This window comes from Aspergillus aculeatinus (assembly GCF_003184765.1).
Source record: "Aspergillus aculeatinus CBS 121060 unplaced genomic scaffold BO66scaffold_10, whole genome shotgun sequence".
Taxonomy (NCBI): Eukaryota; Fungi; Ascomycota; class Eurotiomycetes; order Eurotiales; family Aspergillaceae; genus Aspergillus; species Aspergillus aculeatinus.
This window is the reverse complement of record NW_020291479.1, coordinates 660,032-680,059: the sequence shown is the minus strand read 5'-3', so window position 1 is coordinate 680,059 and position 20,028 is coordinate 660,032. Positions and strand designations below refer to the sequence as shown.

Sequence of the window (20,028 nt, the reverse complement as noted above, 5' to 3'; positions counted from 1 at the left end):
CCTCTTGACATGATTCATGCCCCAGCTTATAAGTCTAGTAGACGACGGTATATTCACCGTATGTTTCCACTGTATGTTTCTGGAAGGTATCTATCTATCTGTATTGCGGAATGACTTAAGCCCCCGGGCGGGAGAAGTCCAACTGCCGCACGCGCTTCCATACTTCGCGCACCGTGCGCTCTTGCGATTGACGTCCAGTCTCGGTCTCGGACGGACCCGCGGGTCTGTACGGGTTAGTCACCGGCATTGCACTGGGAGGCTCCAACAACCACATACCTAATACCAAGATACAACCGACTTCCCAACTTGTACTCCTCAATCGGATCTGTCTCCGGATTCTTGGGGGGGTTGGCCGTCGTGACCAAACCACCGGCCTCCAGCAGAATGGCAATGCCCGCAGCGACATCCCTGGTGTTACTTGGTCAGTACCCATCACGAGGAATATCTGTGATCGACGCGAAATAGCAAAGCACCCAACTCACCACTCCCAGCAACCCCCCTCCCACCAGATATCAAACGAGCCCATGGCCGTGTAGGCGAGATCCAGGGTGGCGCTGCCCAGACTGCGCACGCCGTGCACCATGCCGCCCTTGCCGCCGCGGCTGCCCGTCTCGGCGGCCAGGTTCAGGAAGCTCTCGATCTTGCGGTACATGTTGCCGTCGGGGATGTCGCGGCGGTCCTTGCCCCACTCGCAGGAGAGGATACACTTGCCCGGGGCGTTGGCGGGCATCGGCGGGATGGACGGCTTGTGGATGAGCGGGAGGCGGCGCTTCTCGTTCAGCCAGGCGCCGCGGTTGACACACGAGGAGAACAGCTGGTCCTGGAAGGGGGCGTAGATGACGCCGATGACCGGGCGGTGGTTGACGATGAAGCCGATCGAGACGCAGAACATGGGGAAGATGTGCGTGAAGTTGACGGTTCCTGCTACGGTTAGTCTTCCAGAGTTGACAGGTAGAGATGGGGCGCATACCGTCAAGCGGGTCGATACACCATGTCGGCTGCTCATCGATCAGATACTCGCGGGATTGGCCCTTGGCGTATGATTCTTCGCCGAGGAATCTGCAATTCGTCGGTCAGTCGTTGGGTCCCGGCAGGACTGCACGGGAGATGAGAACGCACTTGTGTGAGGGGTATCGGTCTTGGATCGAGCTCTTGATGAATGCTTCGACATCTGGAATGCAGTGAGCTTGATGCGCGGCGCTATGTTTGGGAAGCTGAAAAGAAAGGGGGGTCTGGGGGTTCTTCCCCAGAACGCCCATCCCGCTCAAGTCTCCCAGAATAATAGCATCCTGGGGGAGAACCCCCAGACCCCCCTTTTCTTTCAGCTTCCTGGAGACGACGTGTTGCAGTGCGTGTTGTATAGGTAGAGGGGTCCCGCACCTTCGTCCGTCTGAGTCACAATGTCCACCGCGCTGTCTTTCTCCAGAATCGCCTGGCTCCCCCCATCGAGTCGCTTCTCGACGCTCTCGAGCAGCAGCTGGCCGGCCTTGCGCCCGAGATCCACCGCGAATACGTAGATCTCGTCCAGCTGCTCCTGGCTGAACTCGGGGGCGGCCATTATCACTTGGTGTTGTGCGGGGTAGGTTGAGGACCGTCACTGGTGGGTCGCGTCTATGATGTGCACAGTTCGGTGCACAACTCGACAGAGATAGTGTCTAGTCTATAGTCTCAGGAGTATATGCAGGGTATGAGACAGAACAAGACAAGAGGATAGAGGCGAGCACGAGGTTGCGATGAAGAGTGAGCAAGCTCGGAGCGGCGATAGTGAGGAGGTTTCCCGCTTCTTTCACCGCTGATAACCGACTTATCAGTGGGTCCTGCTCCCTCACGTGGGTCATCCGACTGTTGATGCAACTATCGATGCATTGCCACTGGTCGAGTAGTCAGTTGAGTAGTTGCAATTGATCTTTATTGGGTTTGTCCTCGTAGATCTAACAGCTCCTGTTGCACTGCCCAGCAAAACTCAACAATCTTGTGTAATTCCCTACTCATCATTGTCCATCATGCTATCGAACGCCAAGCAAGTTTATTTCCCCTGCTGCTACTTCTGAGTCGCACCGCTGACACAGATGAGTGATCTCGAGGAATCGCATTCCCGGTTTACCATGAGCTTTATTTGCACTTGTGTAGCAAAGCTGGTGTTGCTCCATGATATCAGAGAATCTCTTCTTCCACGCTGTCTGTCTCATCCTCACCAACCCTGCAGAGCAATGACACCAATTGACAGCTGTGCAATGGAACCCTGGTAAATCCAGGATCATCCTACAAACGCCATTCAGTCTATTTGCTTGACCCTTGAGGCATACAACAGCGTGGACAATCAAAACATGTGCAAGTGCTCCAGCTCCTGCCCATCGCCCTGTCCCAATCCTCGCCACTGGCGCTCAATTGCTCAAATCAAGGCAAACGAATATGGGGAAGGGGGCCGATCGTCCCATGACTCGATTCCACCCTTTACAAGCTCTGTCCGAGAGGAGATTAATAATGCGACAATTTATAAGTGACTCAACCCCTCCAGTCAAAAGTGGAGCCGGCAGTTCCACGAGATCTGGTCTAGCGATAGTAGGTAGGGCCAGGGCCCCCAGTCCAGCCCCGTCCCAGTCCCCAAACTCCAACACAGCATGTACGCATGCAAGCACCTTGCGAACGTGTCTGGCAGTAGCTACTTCCAGAAAGCAGAGCATGATAGGTTTAGAACCGTGGAGCCAAGATTACATAGATCACTCCAATTCCTTCGAAGGGGAAGAGCGTCCAACAGAACCACCGATGACCGAACCTCGTAGCGAACACGCGAACACTCAGCCCAACACCCCCCTTCCCCCCACAAACCAACCACTGACAGATTCAGTGGACTTCAGCCAGCGAAGTCACCTGCTCCTGCTCCTGCTCCATCCACCGTCCGTAACTCAGCTCAAGTCCAGCGGTATCGTTACAAGGAAGTGTAAGTGTAAGCGTAGCGTAAGTGTTGTAAGGTGAGGGCCGGCTCGGCAGGCTCGGCACCCCCCACACATTCTTACAAACAATACTTACCCGGCAAAGCGCTTTCCCTCCCGAGTCCCGCTCGGGGAAGCCTTTTACCTCTCAGCCTCGGCTCGTGACGCACCACCTACATTGTACTGTACATACTATCCGCTTGCATTCCTGGCACTGCAGTGCATATCCCAGACAGACGAAGTCACAATTACAAACAGCTCATCCGACCGAGCCCCAGGAGCTGAATAATGCATGTATCCTGGCGTGCGTTGCACCCACGGATGCTGTAGCATATACATAACTTCCGGAGGGAGCCGAGGGACCAACACTTCTCCGCAGCCTGCACTGGGGGCGCATTCTCTGGATTCAGTAGAAGGACAGAGTATAGATAGATGCGACATAGACGCAATGCGATCCAAATACAGTCAACCAGAGTAAATCCAGCACTGCACCTTACAGAGCAGACTATCATCAGCCCTGCTGCAATCGTACCAGACACTAGTTACAAGCCCAAGACGTTTCAGAAGTGGAAGAAGAATCGGCAAAGACCAGGATAAGAAATAAGCCTTTTGCCTCAGCAGAAGTGGTTATGTTATAACCCCGCATTTCCGCCCGGTTTTCCATTGCCCTTGCCCGCAACCGCCAGTTTACCTGCTAGCATCAAGTTCTTAAGCAGACACCTACCTACCCACCTACCTACCTCGTCCTCAACCTACCATACCAAGCCAAAACCATACCTTTCTCCTCACAACCCCTCCCACAACCACAAAAATGACGACCCCCACCCCCGCCCCCAAGAAAATCCTCCTCCTCAACGGCCCCAACCTCAACCTCCTGGGCACCCGCGAACCGCACATCTACGGCAGCACGACCCTACCGCAAGTGGAGGCCCGGTGCGCGGAGCGCGCCACCGCGCTGGGCGCCACGCTGCAGTCCTTCCAGTCGAACCACGAGGGCGCGCTGGTGGACCGGATCCAGCAGGCGCGCACGGAGCAGGTCGACGCGATCATCATCAACCCGGGGGCGTACACGCACACGAGCGTGGCGATCCGCGACGCGCTGCTCGGGGTGGCGATCCCGTTCATCGAGCTGCACGTCAGCAACGTGCACGCGCGGGAGGCCTGGCGCCACCACAGCTACTTCTCCGACAAGGCGAGTGGGATCATCGTCGGGTTGGGGGTGGATGGGTATACCATTGCGGTGGAGCACGTCATTCGAAAGTTTGCGAAGTTGGAGTATAACTAGCTTTTTTTCATTCCGGGCTGGTTATGGGAAAGGTTTGGAAAGACAAAAAAAGGAATACTGGGGAAGAAATGGTATATAGCTGGTTTATGTATATGACCTGGTTTATATGTATGTATATTTACAGGGCTGCCGCTTGGCAGCGTTTGCTCCACAGATTGAGCATCTCATAAACCCGTCTGCGTCTCATCCTCATCGTCTTGTAGCCTCCAAGACCGGCACCCGGGCACCCGCATCATCGCTTCGCAGGCTCAACCGCCTGAGACTCCCGTCGTACGACCCCCGGCTCCGGACACGGCACTTGCTGCTGCGTCTGAGCCAGCAGAAACGGTTCCACCTGCGTCGAATACGAGTATATCTCCGGAACCCCTGCGTCCGGGACAAACCCCAGGTTTTGCATGAACTCGGGCTGGTTATCGGTTCTGTAGCTCAATTAGTAACACCGACAGGAAGCAACATACAATGCCAACTTACTTCTCGGTCCCGTCCAGCGACGCTAACTCATCGAACAATGCATCCAGGTCAGGCGCAATCTTGGGTCGTCGCGGCCCGTATCCGTCGATATCCACGAAAGAGCCGAAGGCAAGATTTGGGTCGCTGTATGGTTGCTGGTACGGAGGGCCGCTGGGGTGGAATGACGAGGTCAGGTCGGGTATCATGGGTGTGCTGTTCATAGGCTTGGAAGAGGAGATGGAGGGGCGCGGGTTGTGTGTCATCGATTCTTTGAGTTGAGATGGGGGCAGTGGCGGCTCGGTGCCATGGGGGGCGATATTCAGCGACGGCGCTGGTGTGGGTATCGATAGAGCAACATTCTCTTCAAGGTTGGGCGTTCTCATCCAGGTATGAGAGAAAAAGGCGTCTGGGGTGGCGAAGTTGGACCGGGGTTCATCCATGGAGCTTACTCGGCGGGCAGCTTCTGTGGGCGTTTGTAGGGTGGATGGTGGGAAAGCATTGTGGGAGACCGACTCTCTGTTCGATGCACTCCTTGGTCGGCTCGCGACGGGATCAACAGGGGTAGGCACGTCAAGCGCTCGTTCAAGCGGTACAGTCCCTCCCGACTCTCTTCCTTTCACATTCCAGACTGTAGCAAGATGCGCAGAATACGTCTGGAGTTTATGTTTCAAGCCCGGGTCGAGTTCAAAAGGTGGCGATGCGTTGGAGCTCTCTGATGCCGGGAATGCGGCAAATGTCAGGATCATGCCAAAGGTAGGGCACGTAGCCGACAAGCTGTAGGTCTCCATGTATGTCTGGAGCAGCGACAACAGCCGCTTGGAGCTTTCCACAGCTCGCTTCTTCATCGGCAGGTCAGGGACCATACGGTCGTCTCGCTGAGATGCGATCTGCAGACTGAGGTTGGTAGCGACGCTCTCGTATACCATCTCGAGCGCGAAAATATGCGGCGAAGAAATCTTTGACTGGTTCGGCGCAGTCCCGACACGATACGTCTTCGGCAGGGCAGACACCCAGAGCTGTAGCTGGCGCTCCAACGCCTCCAGATGCGATATCGGGCCTGCCGATGTCTGCTTCAGGCAGCACAAATCATTCAGGATGCACATCAGCGAAGTGAGGCGATTGAATGCACTCAAGGCATGAAGGGGGCCGCGATGAAACGAGGCCCGCGACGATTCAACCGGGCGCAGACCGGTCTGGTCTTCCCACGGATGCCATTCTTCCAGCCCGTCCTCGTTGACCGGCCCAATCCTCAAGAGTTCGTCTTTGCGCAGCGACGGCACCTGGCCTGTCTGCATAGCAACGAGCGTCTCCAGGATGAAACAGCCAAGGAACACATGCTTGGATCGTGCAGCACTTTTCCCGTCTTCAGTGGTCTTGGGCTGCCCGGTAGCTGGCTGGTTCAAGCCAAGAGCCTGCGAAACCCGCACAGCCTGTCCCACCAGCAACCACGCAGCTGTCCAGTCCTGCTGCCCAATCTTGACCAGGGACAAAATCAGGAGGGCCTGGACATGTCCTAGCTCGTGGACCCCATCTGCGCCCGGGATGAGACTTTTTGCCGTCGCATACAGGTGGCTTGGGTCGGGTCGTTCAGCAGAGAACTCTGTCAGCTGACGGGTGGCGGATATCGATGCTTCTTGGATAGAGGCGAGAGTTAACACCGCCCATAAAGCGGCATGGTCTCCTGAGCCTGGAGCGGTAGGTGAAACATAAACATCGTCATCGTCATTGTGTCGAAAAGCCGTTCGAAGGATATCGTGTTTTTCAAGAATCGGAAACCAACAGTGTGTATAGGTGAAGTAGATGTCGAAAAGAGGCCATGCATTTGAGGGCAGCTGGGGGGGTTTCGGCATGGCAGGGTCGGAGGTGGAGGGTATGTGGGAGGGCAAACGAGCAAGAGAGGGATTGGATAGCTCGTCGATGGTATCTGCTGAAAAGGTGGTCTGCGTGGAAGTGTCTCGGGTGACACGGATGGCGGCGCTCCTCGCAATGGCTGATGCCGCTGTCGGGGTCTTGATCGGAGAGACCACGGTCAGAGAGCCTTCGCGCGCTTCTGGCAAGACGTCCGAGAGATGCCATTCGAGCGCATCGGATGAGATGACGCTGCTACCTTCGGCATCCTGCGGCGAGTACGTCTCCCCGGGGAGTCGGACCCCGCCCGGATCATCTTCTGGTTGCTCCAAATAGGTCAGGAGCCGCTCGATCTCCTTGAGGACAATACTGTTTTTCCATGAGGAGAGCAGTGTGTCGGACCCTTCGGCCTCCTTGCCCATGGTCGCGAGGTGGCTGGGGATATTCGCGGCCCTTAACAGAGCGCGCACCACCTCCTCACTCCCCTGGATTTTGTTGAAGACAAGCCCCCATAGCAGCTCGAGGGTGCGGATGTAACCGGTCGGGAGGCCGCGTTTCTTGGGATTAGCCTTGTAGGTACATGGGCGCGAGAGCGAGGCACAGGTCGAACAAACGGGTTGCACCCCGTCACATTTGTCCTTCTTGGAGCGACAGCTGTCGCAGGCGCGTGAAACCCGTTGGCGTTTGGGATTGGAGGCGAGATCGTCTGCGGCCGGGGTCTGCTTGCCCTCCTCGTCGGCCTCAGTTAGACGTCGTTTGGACTTACTGGCGCCCCCGGAGGCTTGGCGCGTGTCGTTGTTCATGATCGTCTATCCCACGGTCCACTAGGTTGTTCCGGACGCATGTTCATCTTCAGGATGTGTCGCAGCCGGGAAGAGATGAATGCTTTGCCGGTGGCTGTTTATGCCATATATTTTGGTGCTGTCTGACTCGGCCCCACTATGGATGCGATAGTCGACTAGGAGGACTGAACACCTTCTTAGTTGGTCTGACTAGGAGTAGAAGTAATAAGCCACCAACAGGAGCGAGACTAATATCGGAGCAATCGGCGACAAGTGACAGGGGGGTGGTGGTAGTAGTAGTGGTGGTGGTAGTGGGATAGTGGGATGGTGGGATTTGGTTAGTGTGTGGGTGAAGTGTGGGTGTGGGAAAGTGGAAGAAGGAGAGGGAGGGGTAAAGGAAGAGAAGGAGGAAGAAAGGTAGGCTAGGTTGTTAGGAGTGTGTTCAGTTTCACAATTCAATTCAATTCAGCAGTGTTGGGAAGAGCGCGAGAGATCGTAAAGGCGGAGAAAAGAAAATGGAGAGGATATGACGGGCTGGAGTGAAAAGTTGGGGAAAAGACCGAGCCTAAACCGGAATGGAACTTGGAACTGCTTACCCGCGACGGACTGGTTATTACTGGGTTTTAGTTACTGACTATGTGTATTTAGTTAGTACTTAGTTACATATGTTGCGTAGTTTAGTCATTTAGTCAACTAAATAATACAGATCCATGGAAAGAAGAGAGAAAGTGTGGGAGACTTAGTTGGAGAGAGGAGAGGAGGGAGGAGGGAGACTCCCCCATTCCCCGGTCCTCTCAGAGAGAGCCGATTGGAAAAGGCTAAGAGTTCCCGGTAAACAGGATCGAGTAAGGTGCACTACGCTTTGGGTCAACCCTCTCGCTTGGGTGGCGGACACCCTCCAGCATTTCATTATTCACCTATTATTTTTACTCGATCAAAATCACTCAATTACCTACTTAGTTACTGTCTGTGTCTGTTAGACATTGACTACAAATGAAATTACCTCTATCCTTATATACAGTACTCATACTCAATACTGAATGGTTGAGGCTGTCGATCGACGGGTGTTCAACCTCCCCCATGCTTTGACCCCGAAGCTAAAACTGAGGCACAGCCTCCTCCATCCGATTTTTCATTTCATCCCCCGCGGGGTAAGGGAGAACCTGGGTCACTGGGTGAGAAAAGAGAAAAAGAAAAAAAAAAATAGAAAAATTAAGAACATACAAGTTACCTGGGCCACTCAACCTTGCGTCTCGGTAAACGGAATCCCTCCGGACTGGAGACAGACTGGTATTGTTACAGTCACCTTACGTCTCCCGGCAGAGCCTTTCTCCGCACTTGCCGGCTTCCATCTTTGATCCGGCACTATCCTAGTGCGTACTGTACTCGTAGCATGTCCATTCATAGTATGTACTGAACTCTCTGCACAAGGGATACACCACAACTTGCACACAAGCTTGTCCTGATGGACTAGAAAAAAGATGTGAAAAGAAGATAAATGAGCGAACCGCGCGAGACATCGTATAAAGCTTTCTTCATTATCTAATAAGTAGTCGTGCGACCAACTAAAAATAGTTGCTTACAAAGAAAGGGCTGTCCAGGAACACCACCACCACTCCGCCACAACCAACAAACGTACTCTATAGTACACCTGCTACATCCCAAACACTGCCACTATCGCCTGCTCTATCAGTCGGCCTTTTCGAAATTTCCACATGTCAACCGGGTGTTATCGGCCGCATGCACCACCACGGACAAGTTGCCGAAGAATGCGGGAGTATCCTCAACGTTGGACAGGAACCAGTCGGTATACGCGACTGCGACGGACTCGCCAGGGGCCGCCCAGATGGGGCCATGCTTTCCACTGAGGTCGCCGACCTCGCAGGTCTGAGGCGCCTTGATGTCGCAGGGAGGTGTATCGGTGCGGCCATATGGGTCCAGGTGGCTGCTGGCGCTGTAGCAGTTGCCGTCCTCGGGCACCGGCTTCTTGTGAATATGGTATACTAAATGGGAATTAACAGTCAGCACATCACGGGCAAACAAGCCAAGAGGACTCGCAAGTGCGATACATACATAGGGGCTGTTGGTCCGTGGGAATTCCCCAGAATTTAGCATGGATAGTTATGCCGACATTATCAGGTCCCGGAGACGCCTTGAGATGGCCCTGGACGGTGGTATTATCCTTCTTCAGGAGCTGGACCTGCCAGACGGAGTCATCGTTGTCCCATACAATGGGCGCATTGGTGTCTGCCGCGGACGCTTGGAGCCAAAGAAGGCCAAGCGAGGCCAAAGAAAGAGTCTTGAACCACATGGTCGGGAAGATTTTCAGATAAAGATGGGAGGGAGGCGGAGTCAATCGGAGGTCGTGAAGCGGATCGTTGTGCGAGGGTGGTGGTCTTTATGTTTGGCTTTCGCGATGGTTGTTGACGAGAACGAAGCAAGGAGGTCCTTGACTGTGTACGGCGCAGAGTAATGGCGGATTGGAGGCAAGTGCGACCTTAGCAACGGCGGGTTTTATATCAGTCCTGAGAGAGTTCAAGCCAAGCCTGCCAGTCCGTCAGGCACAGAGAGCGATTCAGCGACATCCAGTTGGATTTCTGGGCTAATCAGCACCGCCCATTCCAAACTGGCCTCTCTCATTGAACCATCTTGCCCTGACAGGAAAGGGTGGTGTTGTGCTGTTGGCCGGTTGCGGTAGAATGCAGACTGTCACCATCCCTTGTTACACCAGGGACAGGGATGGATGGTCAAATCAATGTCACTGTCACCGTGGCTTTGAGGCTTCCTGGTTCGTATTTCGTCTAAGTGACAACAGCCAACATGGCTCAGCGAAGAACGATGATGTCTGGACCACGTAGCCAGGGAGGGCCGGTTCCTGAAAATTTCTTTTCGTCTTCTGCAGCTCTAGTGATTTCATCATCCCCCGCATTCAGAAATAGTAACCCGAACGAGCCAAGCCATGCTTGCTATACGAGATTTGACCCATCACATAGACAAGAAAAGGAACGAATGGGTTAATCATGGATGAATCAGTTGTTGGACGGATTGTTGGATTGGTCATGGTAGATTGTGAGGTGTTGTGAACAAGTCGATGAGTGGCCGGACCAGAATAGCAATCACGAGCAATGCCCGGCCAGGATCTCGTGACGAAGAGGAACAAGCTCCCTTTCCAACCCACCAACTCACCAACTCACCACCTCACTCCGCCTCGCTGCATCTCCTCTGCCTTTGTTATGCATCTCGTCTCGCTCGGATCAATTGCAGGTCGGGTCTTCCTCCGAGTCTCTCTCGGGCAGAGAGACACCGAGTGACATCTAGTGCTCATCGGACAGCAAATGGAAGGAAAGGTTGACTCGAACTGCCATACTTCCCCGCACAGTCTAGACTCCACCTTCTCCTCCAACTCCTCCACCTCCTCCACTCTTCCACTCTTCCACTTCTCCGCGCCAATTGATGCCTTATATCACTATCGCGGACTTCGTTGCGATCAACACCTCGCAGCTCGGAGAATGTCCTACTGCTTGGATCCACTCATCCTTCGAAGGGGAGCTGTGCACAAGATGTAATGCACAATGAAGGATGCTTCTATTTATTCGAGGCATCGGCCAGGCTCTGGCCGCCCGGTCCCAGAAGGATGACTTCAACAAGCACATCGGTGACCTCGTTTTCCCTGACTCTTGCTGACCTTGTTCCCATTCCAAAATGTCTCTTCCTGAGACCCAATACATAATTCAGCTTCCCAAGACGCCCTCCATCATCGGCGCGCTGGATCCTCGAGGCATCGTCCAGCGATGGCTCACAAACCTCAACACGCTCCTCACCACAGGCACTTTCCACCAACTTCTAGCTCTTGTCCATGAAGAATCTTGGTGGAGGGACTTATCGGCAGTGAGTTGGGATCTGCGTACGATCCAGAATCGGGATCGGATCCAGGATTTCCTGTCTCAAAATCAGTCCCGTGCTGGCCTGTCTGCATTCCGTGTCCAACACGAGGGCAGGTTTCAGCCAAAGCTGGAATCCCCGACGGAAGGCCTAAGATGGATCACCTCCATGTTCCTCTTTGAGACCCGCGTGGGCCACGGAACGGGGGTGATCCGACTGACACAGAATGAGGCTGGCGAATGGAAGGCATACTCGGTGTGTACGACGCTGCAGGGTCTCAAATCCTTTGAAGAACCCTTGGGTCTACGCAGAGCACAAGGTACCATTGAGACCATGCCTGGTGGTCTCAGTCAGGGAAACTGGCTTGAACGCCGTCAAAGGACGATCAAGTTTGAGAACGAGGAGCCGACAGCTTTGGTCATTGGAGCAGGTGAGTTGATAGTCTCATGCACCGTGATAACCTACGCTAACAGCAGAGCAGGACAGTCCGGTCTCAACATTGCTGCTCGACTGCAGTCCTTGGGTATCTCTCATCTTATCGTCGACCGGCATGAACGAATAGGCGACAACTGGCGCAAGCGATACAGGGTGAGCGATCCCACGACCCCAATCTGGTGTCAAATCTAACATTTGCAGACTCTTGTCACTCACGATCCCGTTGAATACACGCACATGGCCTACCTGCCCTTTCCCAAGAACTGGCCGCAGTACACCCCGAAGGACAAGCTCGCCGACTGGTTCGAAGCATACGCCAGCATCATGGAGCTCAACGTATGGCTGCAAACCTCCATCAAGTCCGCCACCTACGACGATGCCAGGCAACAATGGACCGTAGTCGTCGCCCGTGGCGGTGGAGAGGAACGCACTCTTCATCCGCGCCACCTGATCTGGTGCACGGGTCACTCAGGAGAGCCATTGGTTCCGACCTTCCCCGGCCAGGAGCACTTCAAGGGCACCGTCTACCACGCGAGCCAGCACGACGACGCATCTTCACACAACGTCAAGGGCAAGAAGGTCGTCGTGGTCGGCACCGGCAATAGTGGCCACGACATTGCTCAGAATTACTACGAAAACGGAGCCGAGGTGACCATGCTGCAACGCAGAGGCACCTACGTGATCACTGCCGAGAAAGGTGTACTAATGATGCACGAAGGCCTCCACGAGGAGAATGGGTAACTCCTTCCACCCCACTTTCCTCCCCAGATCCAACAAGAACAGACCCTCATTCGCATCCCTCTACAACCCTCAAAAAGCCACCCCTGTCTCAACCCTCCTCTAACTCCCCGAAAACAGCCCCCCAACCGAAGAAGCCGACCTCATCGCCGAATCCCTCCCCTACCCCGTCCGCTTCGCCCTAGACGTCCACTTCACGAAACGCGTCCAAGCCGCCGAGCACGACCTCCTCACGGGCCTCCAACAAGCCGGCTTCGCCCTGGACTCCGGCCCGGACGGCGCCGGCATCTCGCGCGCCTACATGACCCGCGGCGGCGGGTACTATATCGACGTCGGCTGCAGCCCCCTCATCGCCGCCGGCAAGATCGCCGTCCAGCGCAGTCCCGAGGGCATCTCTCACTTCACTGAAAGGGGAATCACGCTCCGCGACAACAGCAACACGACTCTCGACGCAGACATCGTGGTGCTCGCCACGGGGTACGATAACATGCGCACCACGGTCCGGAAGGTGCTGGGCGATGGGGTCGCGGATCGTCTGCGTGATGTGTGGGACTTGGATGATGAGGGGGAGGTTAATTCTGTACGTTCTTCCCCCAAGACCTTTCCTGCTTTGGTGGTGGTGGGAAGTTAGCACAGAAACCCTGCTAGTATGGCGTTGACTAACACCACGGGCTTGAATGACAGATGTGGCGCCCCAGCGGTCATTCCGGGCTCTGGTACATGGGCGGGAATCTGGCGCTGTGTCGTGTTTACTCCAAGTTTCTGGCGTTGCAGATCAAGGCCGTGGAGGCCGGGTTGGTGGAGGGGCAGCAGGCGCAGTCGAAGCTTTAATCGTCATTGCTGCACATAAAGAGGGAACGATAGAGCAGGAATTCGACTTGGGGTTCGTGATTAACTAGAGGAATTTGCTGGCCCGACCAGAGGTTCAACTTCTCAAGAGACAGCTAGGTACGGTACACTGATACTACGAGCCTAAGGTAAGAGTTGAAGTCATCATTCATATACCTCTCCCTCAGGAGAAGAACAGCCAGTGAAACTCTACTATATACCAAGTGACCACCTCTCCCTTCCACCCAAAAGAGTCTTGACATAGATACATTAAACACATAAAGTCGCTGAAACACATATCAAAAAGTAATAGAAACAATAAGCCATGAGTCTTGAGAATCATATTCAGAAGCGTCGTAGCTCATCCTCCCACCCCCTTCTTGTTTATACACACAATCAATCTCTCGCCTGTTCACCGTCATCAATAATCATCTCGACATCCTTGATGGGATGGAGCAGCATCGGGGGAAGACACATGCGGCCCTCGCCGGCGAGCTCCTCCTGCTCGCCACCGTCGTTGTCGACTTTGAAGCCCAGCCAGCGGCGCCAGAGGTTCGGCGCGAAGCCCGCCGAGTAGAACCAGGTGGTGCCGCGGAAGTTGTGCTCGCGGTCGCCGAAGACGGAGGTGCGGGCGCCGCCGGAGGCGCCGTTGCGGCCGGCGTTGAAGACCGAATCGACGTACTTGGTGGGCCAGCGGCGGTCGAGGTAGAGGGCGTGGGGGATGGAGACGGCCTTGAAACCGTGCTGGAGGGCCGTCGAGGCGGGCCACATCTCCGAGAACATGGTGTGGCGCTTGCGGACGGTCTCCTGGTGCATGGTGTGGAGCAGCTTGTTGGACATGCGGGAGGCGGTGATGATGGCCGTGCGGCGCGGGGGCATCATGCCGGCGGACCGGTCGTAGCCGGTCACGTCGTCGCGGAGCGCCCAAGTCGTGCCTTCGGGGTCGAAGAGAGGATTGAACACGATCAGGTCCGCCTCCTCGCCGACGCCCCACTCGTATCGGTCCTTCTCCATCGTGGTGGGCGGGATCCCTTCGCCTTCGACCTCGAGGATGTCCTGCTCAGCGGGTCGCTCGGGGCCCCAGACGGACTTGTCGCCTTGGGCGTTCTTTTCGGCTGCTGACTTGTCTTGGCCGGGCTTTGGTGCACTCCACATATTGTTCGGACTGTTGGTGCCGATCTCGGTCTGCACGCGCACCATCTGTCGGAAGTCCTCCCACGTCCCTTGAACAGACGGGACGTAGAAGCGCGCATTTCGTTCCCAAAGGCCCTTACGGGGCTGTTCTCGCGCCCAGCTGACGACCTTGTCGAAAAGATGATACCAGTGTCCTGTATATCGAGCATCCATCTCCCAGTTCCAATAATAGTCGTATTCCGGATGTTGGTAAGCAAAGTACTGCATGGGCATATGGGTGCTGCGATAGACACCGTGCACAGAGAGTCCGCTAGCCCACGTCTCTTCCAGACCAGGGTACATGAGCGCCATTTGCCGCTCAGACCAAAGCGTCGCCATACCACGGAACTCGGCCGGCAAGGCATCTGAGAGCACACGCTCATATGTCTCGTCGTCAGCCCAGATCTGAAGATTCTCATCTTTGACTTGGACCAAAAAGTGGATTGCATACTCGCCGCCGGACTGCAGGGACAGTTCCGAGATCAGCGAACGCAAATACAGAATGTCATCAGGACTATAGCGGTAATCGTGCCAGGTGCGCAGAACAAACGCGGTCCGGGGCAGCCGTTCACGTTCAGTCTGTTCTTGCTGATCGTTTTCCGGGGAAGGCGAAGTCGTTGCTGCATCATCCAAGGTCGGAACTCCGATCGGCATGGAGATAAAGCGGTTGAGACGCAGTGGAGGGAGCTTTTTGAAGCGATGGCTGTTGGTGGCCATGCATCGATTTTGAGCAGCAGCCCAATCCACTTTCCGGAAATCGACCGGTGGAAAATCCTCCCAGACACGCTCAGCGCCCTCACGTTCTCCTTCAAGACCCGCACCGATTCCACCTTTTCGGACACTGTAGCCCATACCATATGGCCCAAGGCGGCCAAATCGATCGAAGCAAACGTCACCCTTAATGCCAAGCAATTCATTGGAGCCTATGACCGGGTCAGGAAATCCGCGAGGCACGCCAGGGTAGTGATGAACCAGAGGAACCCGCAGAGTTCCATCCTCATCTAGAAAGCATTCGTGCTTCTCTCCATACTTGGCGATGTACTCTGGAGAAGCGTAGTCAGGGTACGGGTTGAAGACCAAGCTTGAAAAGGGTACGGTTTGGTCGCGCTTCGAGATGCTGGTATTGTTCTGGGAGTCAGTGTTGCCAGCATCCATCGCTTCCAAGCTGTCGTTGGGATACTCGGGTACATTTTCTGCGCGCGTGACCAAGGTTCGGATGCCCCCATGATAGCGCTTGAGAAAGGGAAAGCTTTCCCAAGCAGGCGGCTTGGAGCTAGGCTTGGGCAGCGGGACATTGACCCGACTAACAGTGGAGAGAAATGTAAATCGAAACAGAACGATAATGAAAAGCACGAGGAATGAAAGCAACCCCATGCAGAGCCATCGCATGACTCGGTGGGGGACGCGATAGCCCAACCCAATGCGAGGCGGCCGGCGCGCCGGCGCATCATTCAGCATAGGCCGAAACGAAGAAGCGGAGGAGGAGCTGGTGGAGTCATCCTCAGTATCCGTATCGGATTCATATGAACTCTGGCTATATTGGCGATAGTGACGTTGAGGGCGTGCAGGTTGTTTCTCTATATCCACCATCACATTGCGACTTTTCTTTGAGTACCGTGCATGAACCGTTTTCGAGGCTGGATGCCTTTTGGCTCGAATGGGCATGGTGGACACAACATGAACAGGTGGGCGTTAACGACGTCAGAGGAATGCGCACCGTGCAGGGCGATCGATTGAACGGCGCCAGCAGATCCGAGGAATGGAAAGGTCAAGATTCAGCAACTATCATGTGTCAAGGTTAGTGAGCGATTGAATCATACATGTCTGACAATGAAGAACCCACATGCCGACCTGTTCTTGAGCAGTGTCAGAACGGTTCGCCCGAAAGTGGGTGACTGATCGTTGTCCACCGATCTATAGTCACAGATTCCCGATGGGGACGTGGGAACAATTAAAAACAAGAGCACTCACGTTCAAGTCCAATTGCCCGGGACTTGGATCGAGCCGATCAATAACAATTGATCAGACCGAGGAGCTCAACACAGTTCAACGCTCTCAGACTGACTGTCAACAAAATACAAGACTGCGCGGTGGTACGGAGTATATGGCGTAGTGTTTGGCAGATCGGCGCCAGTCGTTGCCCAAGAGACGACAACCAGCGCTTGCTGCACTAGGCTGGACTTGATCATCTTGGCGGGGCCATCTCTAGACCTTGACTTTCACGAGATCGAGATGAGTTCCGTTTTGAAGGGGATCGGTCTTATTTGCAGGGCCTATTTTCACGAGTATACAAGGATAGAATCGAGTATGGAATAAACGATAAGTTAAAAGGCTGCATGGCTGTGAAAGTAAGTATGAAGTTCCATGGTACAGTAGTTCCAAGAAGTCAAGAACTCGAGCTGTGTTTCTTCGAGACACAGACTGGGCTCGACCTTTCTTGTCCACATCAGGATTAGCGCCCTGTCTCAATGCGCTAAGCTTCTCTGGGATATATTGTGGCCTGAGGCAACTATAGGCATCAAGCAGTGTCCGAGCAAGCAGCAGCAGAGCAGCAGCAACAGCAGCAGCAAGCTTCCAGTCACTCGTGTTGTAAGTTAGGCTTTTACCAAGTACATACTCCACATAACTAACTATTCCACTCAACTCAAGAAAAGGTCACACGATAGAGAAAAAATCAAGTAGCAGAGTCACCTGCACTATGTACTAAATATGTTTCTCACCAGAAGCAGGTAGAGCTCTTTCACAGGGATTGAATCCCAACTAAATCCCCAAGGCGAGCGCCAGGCACTTTCGGGGAAGCAGGAGGAAAACCCGTTATCTGCAACCATCAAGTGCGGTGATGTCACTGATAATTCCGACCTCACTTCCCCGAAAACGGGCCCCCATTCACATTCAACCAACGAATGAATTAACAATCTTTCTCTCCCACAACCGAGTCTGATCCTGCCTTCAAGGTTAAATGGCATGACCTCCAAGGACCCGGCACTGGGAATGAAAGTAACCACCGTGCTCCAAGGGCCCACAATTACCCCGGTTCTGATGAGATTGGACTCCACTTCTCGCTGGGCGACACGCCTCCTAGATGCCCAGAAACAAGAGCGAGCAGCCCCCCAACAGTCAATGGGAACATAGTTCTATCTGCACGGCACCTCCCACACTACACCTCGTGTTGCATTCCTATTCCTGCGACCAGGAAGAAAGGAGAGTCTTTTAGGCGAAACAGCTCATCCGCTGACAGCTTCGGCATACCGTGGCTTTGGGGAGGCCCGACGCTTTCCGTCTTCTTATCCTCCGAACCTCTTGTTGGGGGAGGTTTTATGTTCGAAGAGGTTACTTCGACATTTAGTCATTGCTGCTTCATCCGCATACCTTAGCTTCTTTTCGCCAGCATACATCACACTGACGACGGTACCTAGTACTTCCTTCCTTCCTTCCTTCCTTCCTTCCTTCCTTCCATTCCATCCACACAAAACTAAACCACACCACGCGCAATAGCCGAGCCATTGATGAACAGCTTTCACTGTACGCATGTATGAATCACACTCTGGACTGCGGAGTATTAGTTGCGGTGTGATGCAACTGTGACCTTTATTGGTCCACCTGGCTGCACTCAACAGTGCATATCCACCTTTTGCCGTAGATTCTATTAAAGAGAGAAAAAAAAAAGAAAAGAAAAAAACTATCGTGGCAGCATGAGACCTGCCGGGACCTACTGACTACCTACATTGACCACCCCTCAGTACCGCGCCTTCATTCCAGCCATTCCTGTGTGCCTCGAGCTCTCTCTTTGTCGTATTTGTGGAGAAAAGAGACGGAGCTGGGTCACGATATGACACCTACCTTACTCCACCCCCTTGGAGCAGAAGTATAAAAACGAGCTTACCAGCCCTGGTGCCCCCTTTGCCCCGGGGCAAGAACACAGTGAATGGCGCTGTGCTCTGCAGCGCATTGAGATAGGTGATCGAGTGTTCAGCCCACCCTCTCCCTCAAACCTGAACCATCATCGCAGTCCCCCCCATCAGCAACCGACTCACCTCGTATCGAGACTAATCAACAAACAAAGAAAGAAAGACAGACATCATGGTACGCTTCGCACCCATGCCTATTTCCCTCGCACCCACACCTAATAGCATAAACCCAGTAGAACAATCACTGACAAGCACCTGTCCCCATTGTCAGACATCATCACCAGCAGCAGCAGCATCGAACCTATCCCCAGCAGCCCACAATCTCAACCACCACCACCTGAACCCCAACCCCAACCACAACCACCTAATCTTCACTCTCGACCCCACCACCACAACAACAACATGCCTGCTCCTCCTCCTCCCAACCCTCTACCTCCTCCACACGATCCGCAAAGACTACCATGCCTTCCTCGCCCTGGGACCAGGAGGCACCCCCTCAACCCCAGCAGGCTACCTCCGGATCTGCATCCTCCGGCTCTTCATCCTGCGCAACCCGTTACTCGCCCCAACAATCCCCCCCTGCGTCCAGCCGCAACAAGGCCTGCTTCGCGCCTCGCACCTGCCCCCGCGCGCCGGCCCCCGCCCCACCGTCACCGGGATCGCGCCGCAACGCCAAACGACCCAAAAGAGCGACGCCGCGATCTACGAGACGCTGTCCACCGAGATCCACCGCCTGGTCGCCCAGCACCCGGACACGCTATACACGGGCACCTCGTGCTTCGAGAAGTATAGCACGGGGATGTTCTGCGCGGGGAACGGGAACGGCAACGGCAACGCTGCCTGCGGTCCCGACAGCCTCACCACCACCTCCCTCCAAACCCTCAAAGTATCCAACCCCGGCGTCAACAACAACAGCCACCAACAAGAACAACGCCGCCACCGCCTCACCTGCAACGGGGAGGTGTGTCACGCGCACCCGAGCGACGGCAGCCTGCACCTGACGCTGCACCCGGCGGACGTGAAGCTGGTGCTGGAGCGCGGCTGGGGCCAGCGGCACCCGCTGGCCCGCGACAGCTGGTGGTGGTGGCTGCGCATCGTGCCGCCCGGGTTTGTGATGGTGTATGCGCCGCGCGACGCCGAGGAGCTGGACTGTGTGCTCGAGATTATCCGGGCGGCGGCGTGGTGGGTGAGCGGGACGGAGTTGCGGAGGTGAATACACCTGGGGATGCTTTGGGCAGTTGGTTTTATTCGGTGCATGCCTGCCGGGGTAGTGAGACGTCGTGAGGCCCGGGGGGGCTGAGGGGCAACGGGCAAGGGGTGGGAGAGGTGGCGAGGAGGAAAGCTGCGGAATGGGTGAGTATATGGTTTGGTGGGTGTAGTGCTTGTGAGTGGTGGTGGTGGTAGTAGTAGATGAGCAACCGAAAGGGTCCTAAGCGTCAGCGGTTGATATTACCGTGTCCGCCGCCGTCATCAGCTGGATACGATTCTATCATGAATTAGCCAGGAATATTCGATGATGGAAACGACGACAGAACGTACAGGCGGATGGAGGATTGCACCTACGGGGTCCTAGTCGATCTCACGGCAGCCGGCTTATTAAGGGGCGAGGTGCAAGATGCACGGTGATAGTGCTGGCGCTGGCGTCGGGCGGTCCTGGATATCACGCTGCATACATTCAGGTTAAGTTGTAGATAAGCTTCCACAAGCTAGCAAGAGCCCGGACCCATCACATTGATTTATTGTTTTCACTCACGTGCGTCAACTCT

The 20,028-nt window shown here is 54.9% G+C and overlaps 7 protein-coding genes across 7 annotated transcripts; 3 read left to right on the top strand and 4 right to left on the bottom strand.

The window, feature by feature from the left end:
* Nucleotides 1-3: 3 nt before the first annotated feature.
* Nucleotides 4-1,751, bottom strand: BO66DRAFT_469399 (inositol monophosphatase family protein). Its single transcript, XM_025652722.1, has 6 exons — nucleotides 1,381-1,751; nucleotides 1,120-1,171; nucleotides 971-1,059; nucleotides 483-921; nucleotides 277-408; nucleotides 4-224 (listed from the first exon to the last, which is right to left on the bottom strand). Exons 1-6 carry the CDS (start codon nucleotides 1,556-1,558, stop codon nucleotides 116-118), a joined length of 999 nt encoding a protein of 332 aa, XP_025506637.1. The 5' UTR covers nucleotides 1,559-1,751; the 3' UTR covers nucleotides 4-115.
* A 1,993-nt stretch (nucleotides 1,752-3,744) lies between these two features.
* Nucleotides 3,745-4,218, top strand: BO66DRAFT_399382 (type II 3-dehydroquinate dehydratase; the record flags this gene model as incomplete). Its single annotated transcript, XM_025648679.1, has 1 exon — nucleotides 3,745-4,218. One exon carries the CDS (start codon nucleotides 3,745-3,747, stop codon nucleotides 4,216-4,218), a length of 474 nt encoding a protein of 157 aa, XP_025506636.1.
* A 136-nt stretch (nucleotides 4,219-4,354) lies between these two features.
* On the bottom strand, nucleotides 4,355-7,732 carry BO66DRAFT_469398 (putative C6 transcription factor QutA). The gene is made up of 2 exons (XM_025652721.1): nucleotides 4,690-7,732; nucleotides 4,355-4,637 (listed from the first exon to the last, which is right to left on the bottom strand). The coding sequence occupies exons 1-2, from the start codon at nucleotides 7,317-7,319 to the stop codon at nucleotides 4,451-4,453; spliced, it is 2,817 nt and encodes a 938-aa protein (XP_025506635.1). The 5' UTR covers nucleotides 7,320-7,732; the 3' UTR covers nucleotides 4,355-4,450.
* Nucleotides 7,733-8,987: 1,255 nt separating this feature from the next.
* BO66DRAFT_409420 (putative cytosolic Cu/Zn superoxide dismutase) lies at nucleotides 8,988-9,609 on the bottom strand (the record flags this gene model as incomplete). Its single annotated transcript, XM_025649181.1, has 2 exons — nucleotides 8,988-9,301; nucleotides 9,372-9,609. The coding sequence occupies 2 exons, from the start codon at nucleotides 9,607-9,609 to the stop codon at nucleotides 8,988-8,990; spliced, it is 552 nt and encodes a 183-aa protein (XP_025506634.1).
* An 895-nt stretch (nucleotides 9,610-10,504) lies between these two features.
* On the top strand, nucleotides 10,505-13,410 carry BO66DRAFT_389780 (putative flavin-binding monooxygenase). Its single transcript, XM_025646861.1, has 5 exons — nucleotides 10,505-11,610; nucleotides 11,662-11,768; nucleotides 11,817-12,352; nucleotides 12,474-12,933; nucleotides 13,038-13,410. Exons 1-5 carry the CDS (start codon nucleotides 11,001-11,003, stop codon nucleotides 13,182-13,184), a joined length of 1,860 nt encoding a protein of 619 aa, XP_025506633.1. The 5' UTR covers nucleotides 10,505-11,000; the 3' UTR covers nucleotides 13,185-13,410.
* A 167-nt stretch (nucleotides 13,411-13,577) lies between these two features.
* BO66DRAFT_409418 (DUF3405 domain-containing protein) lies at nucleotides 13,578-15,944 on the bottom strand (the record flags this gene model as incomplete). The annotated part of the gene is made up of 1 exon (XM_025649180.1): nucleotides 13,578-15,944. The coding sequence occupies one exon, from the start codon at nucleotides 15,942-15,944 to the stop codon at nucleotides 13,578-13,580; it is 2,367 nt and encodes a 788-aa protein (XP_025506632.1).
* Nucleotides 15,945-18,671: 2,727 nt separating this feature from the next.
* BO66DRAFT_301580 (uncharacterized protein) lies at nucleotides 18,672-19,466 on the top strand (the record flags this gene model as incomplete). The annotated part of the gene is made up of 1 exon (XM_025643216.1): nucleotides 18,672-19,466. A coding segment is annotated over one exon (795 nt), but the record flags the coding sequence as incomplete, so codon positions are not given.
* Between the last annotated feature and the right edge of the window lie 562 nt (nucleotides 19,467-20,028).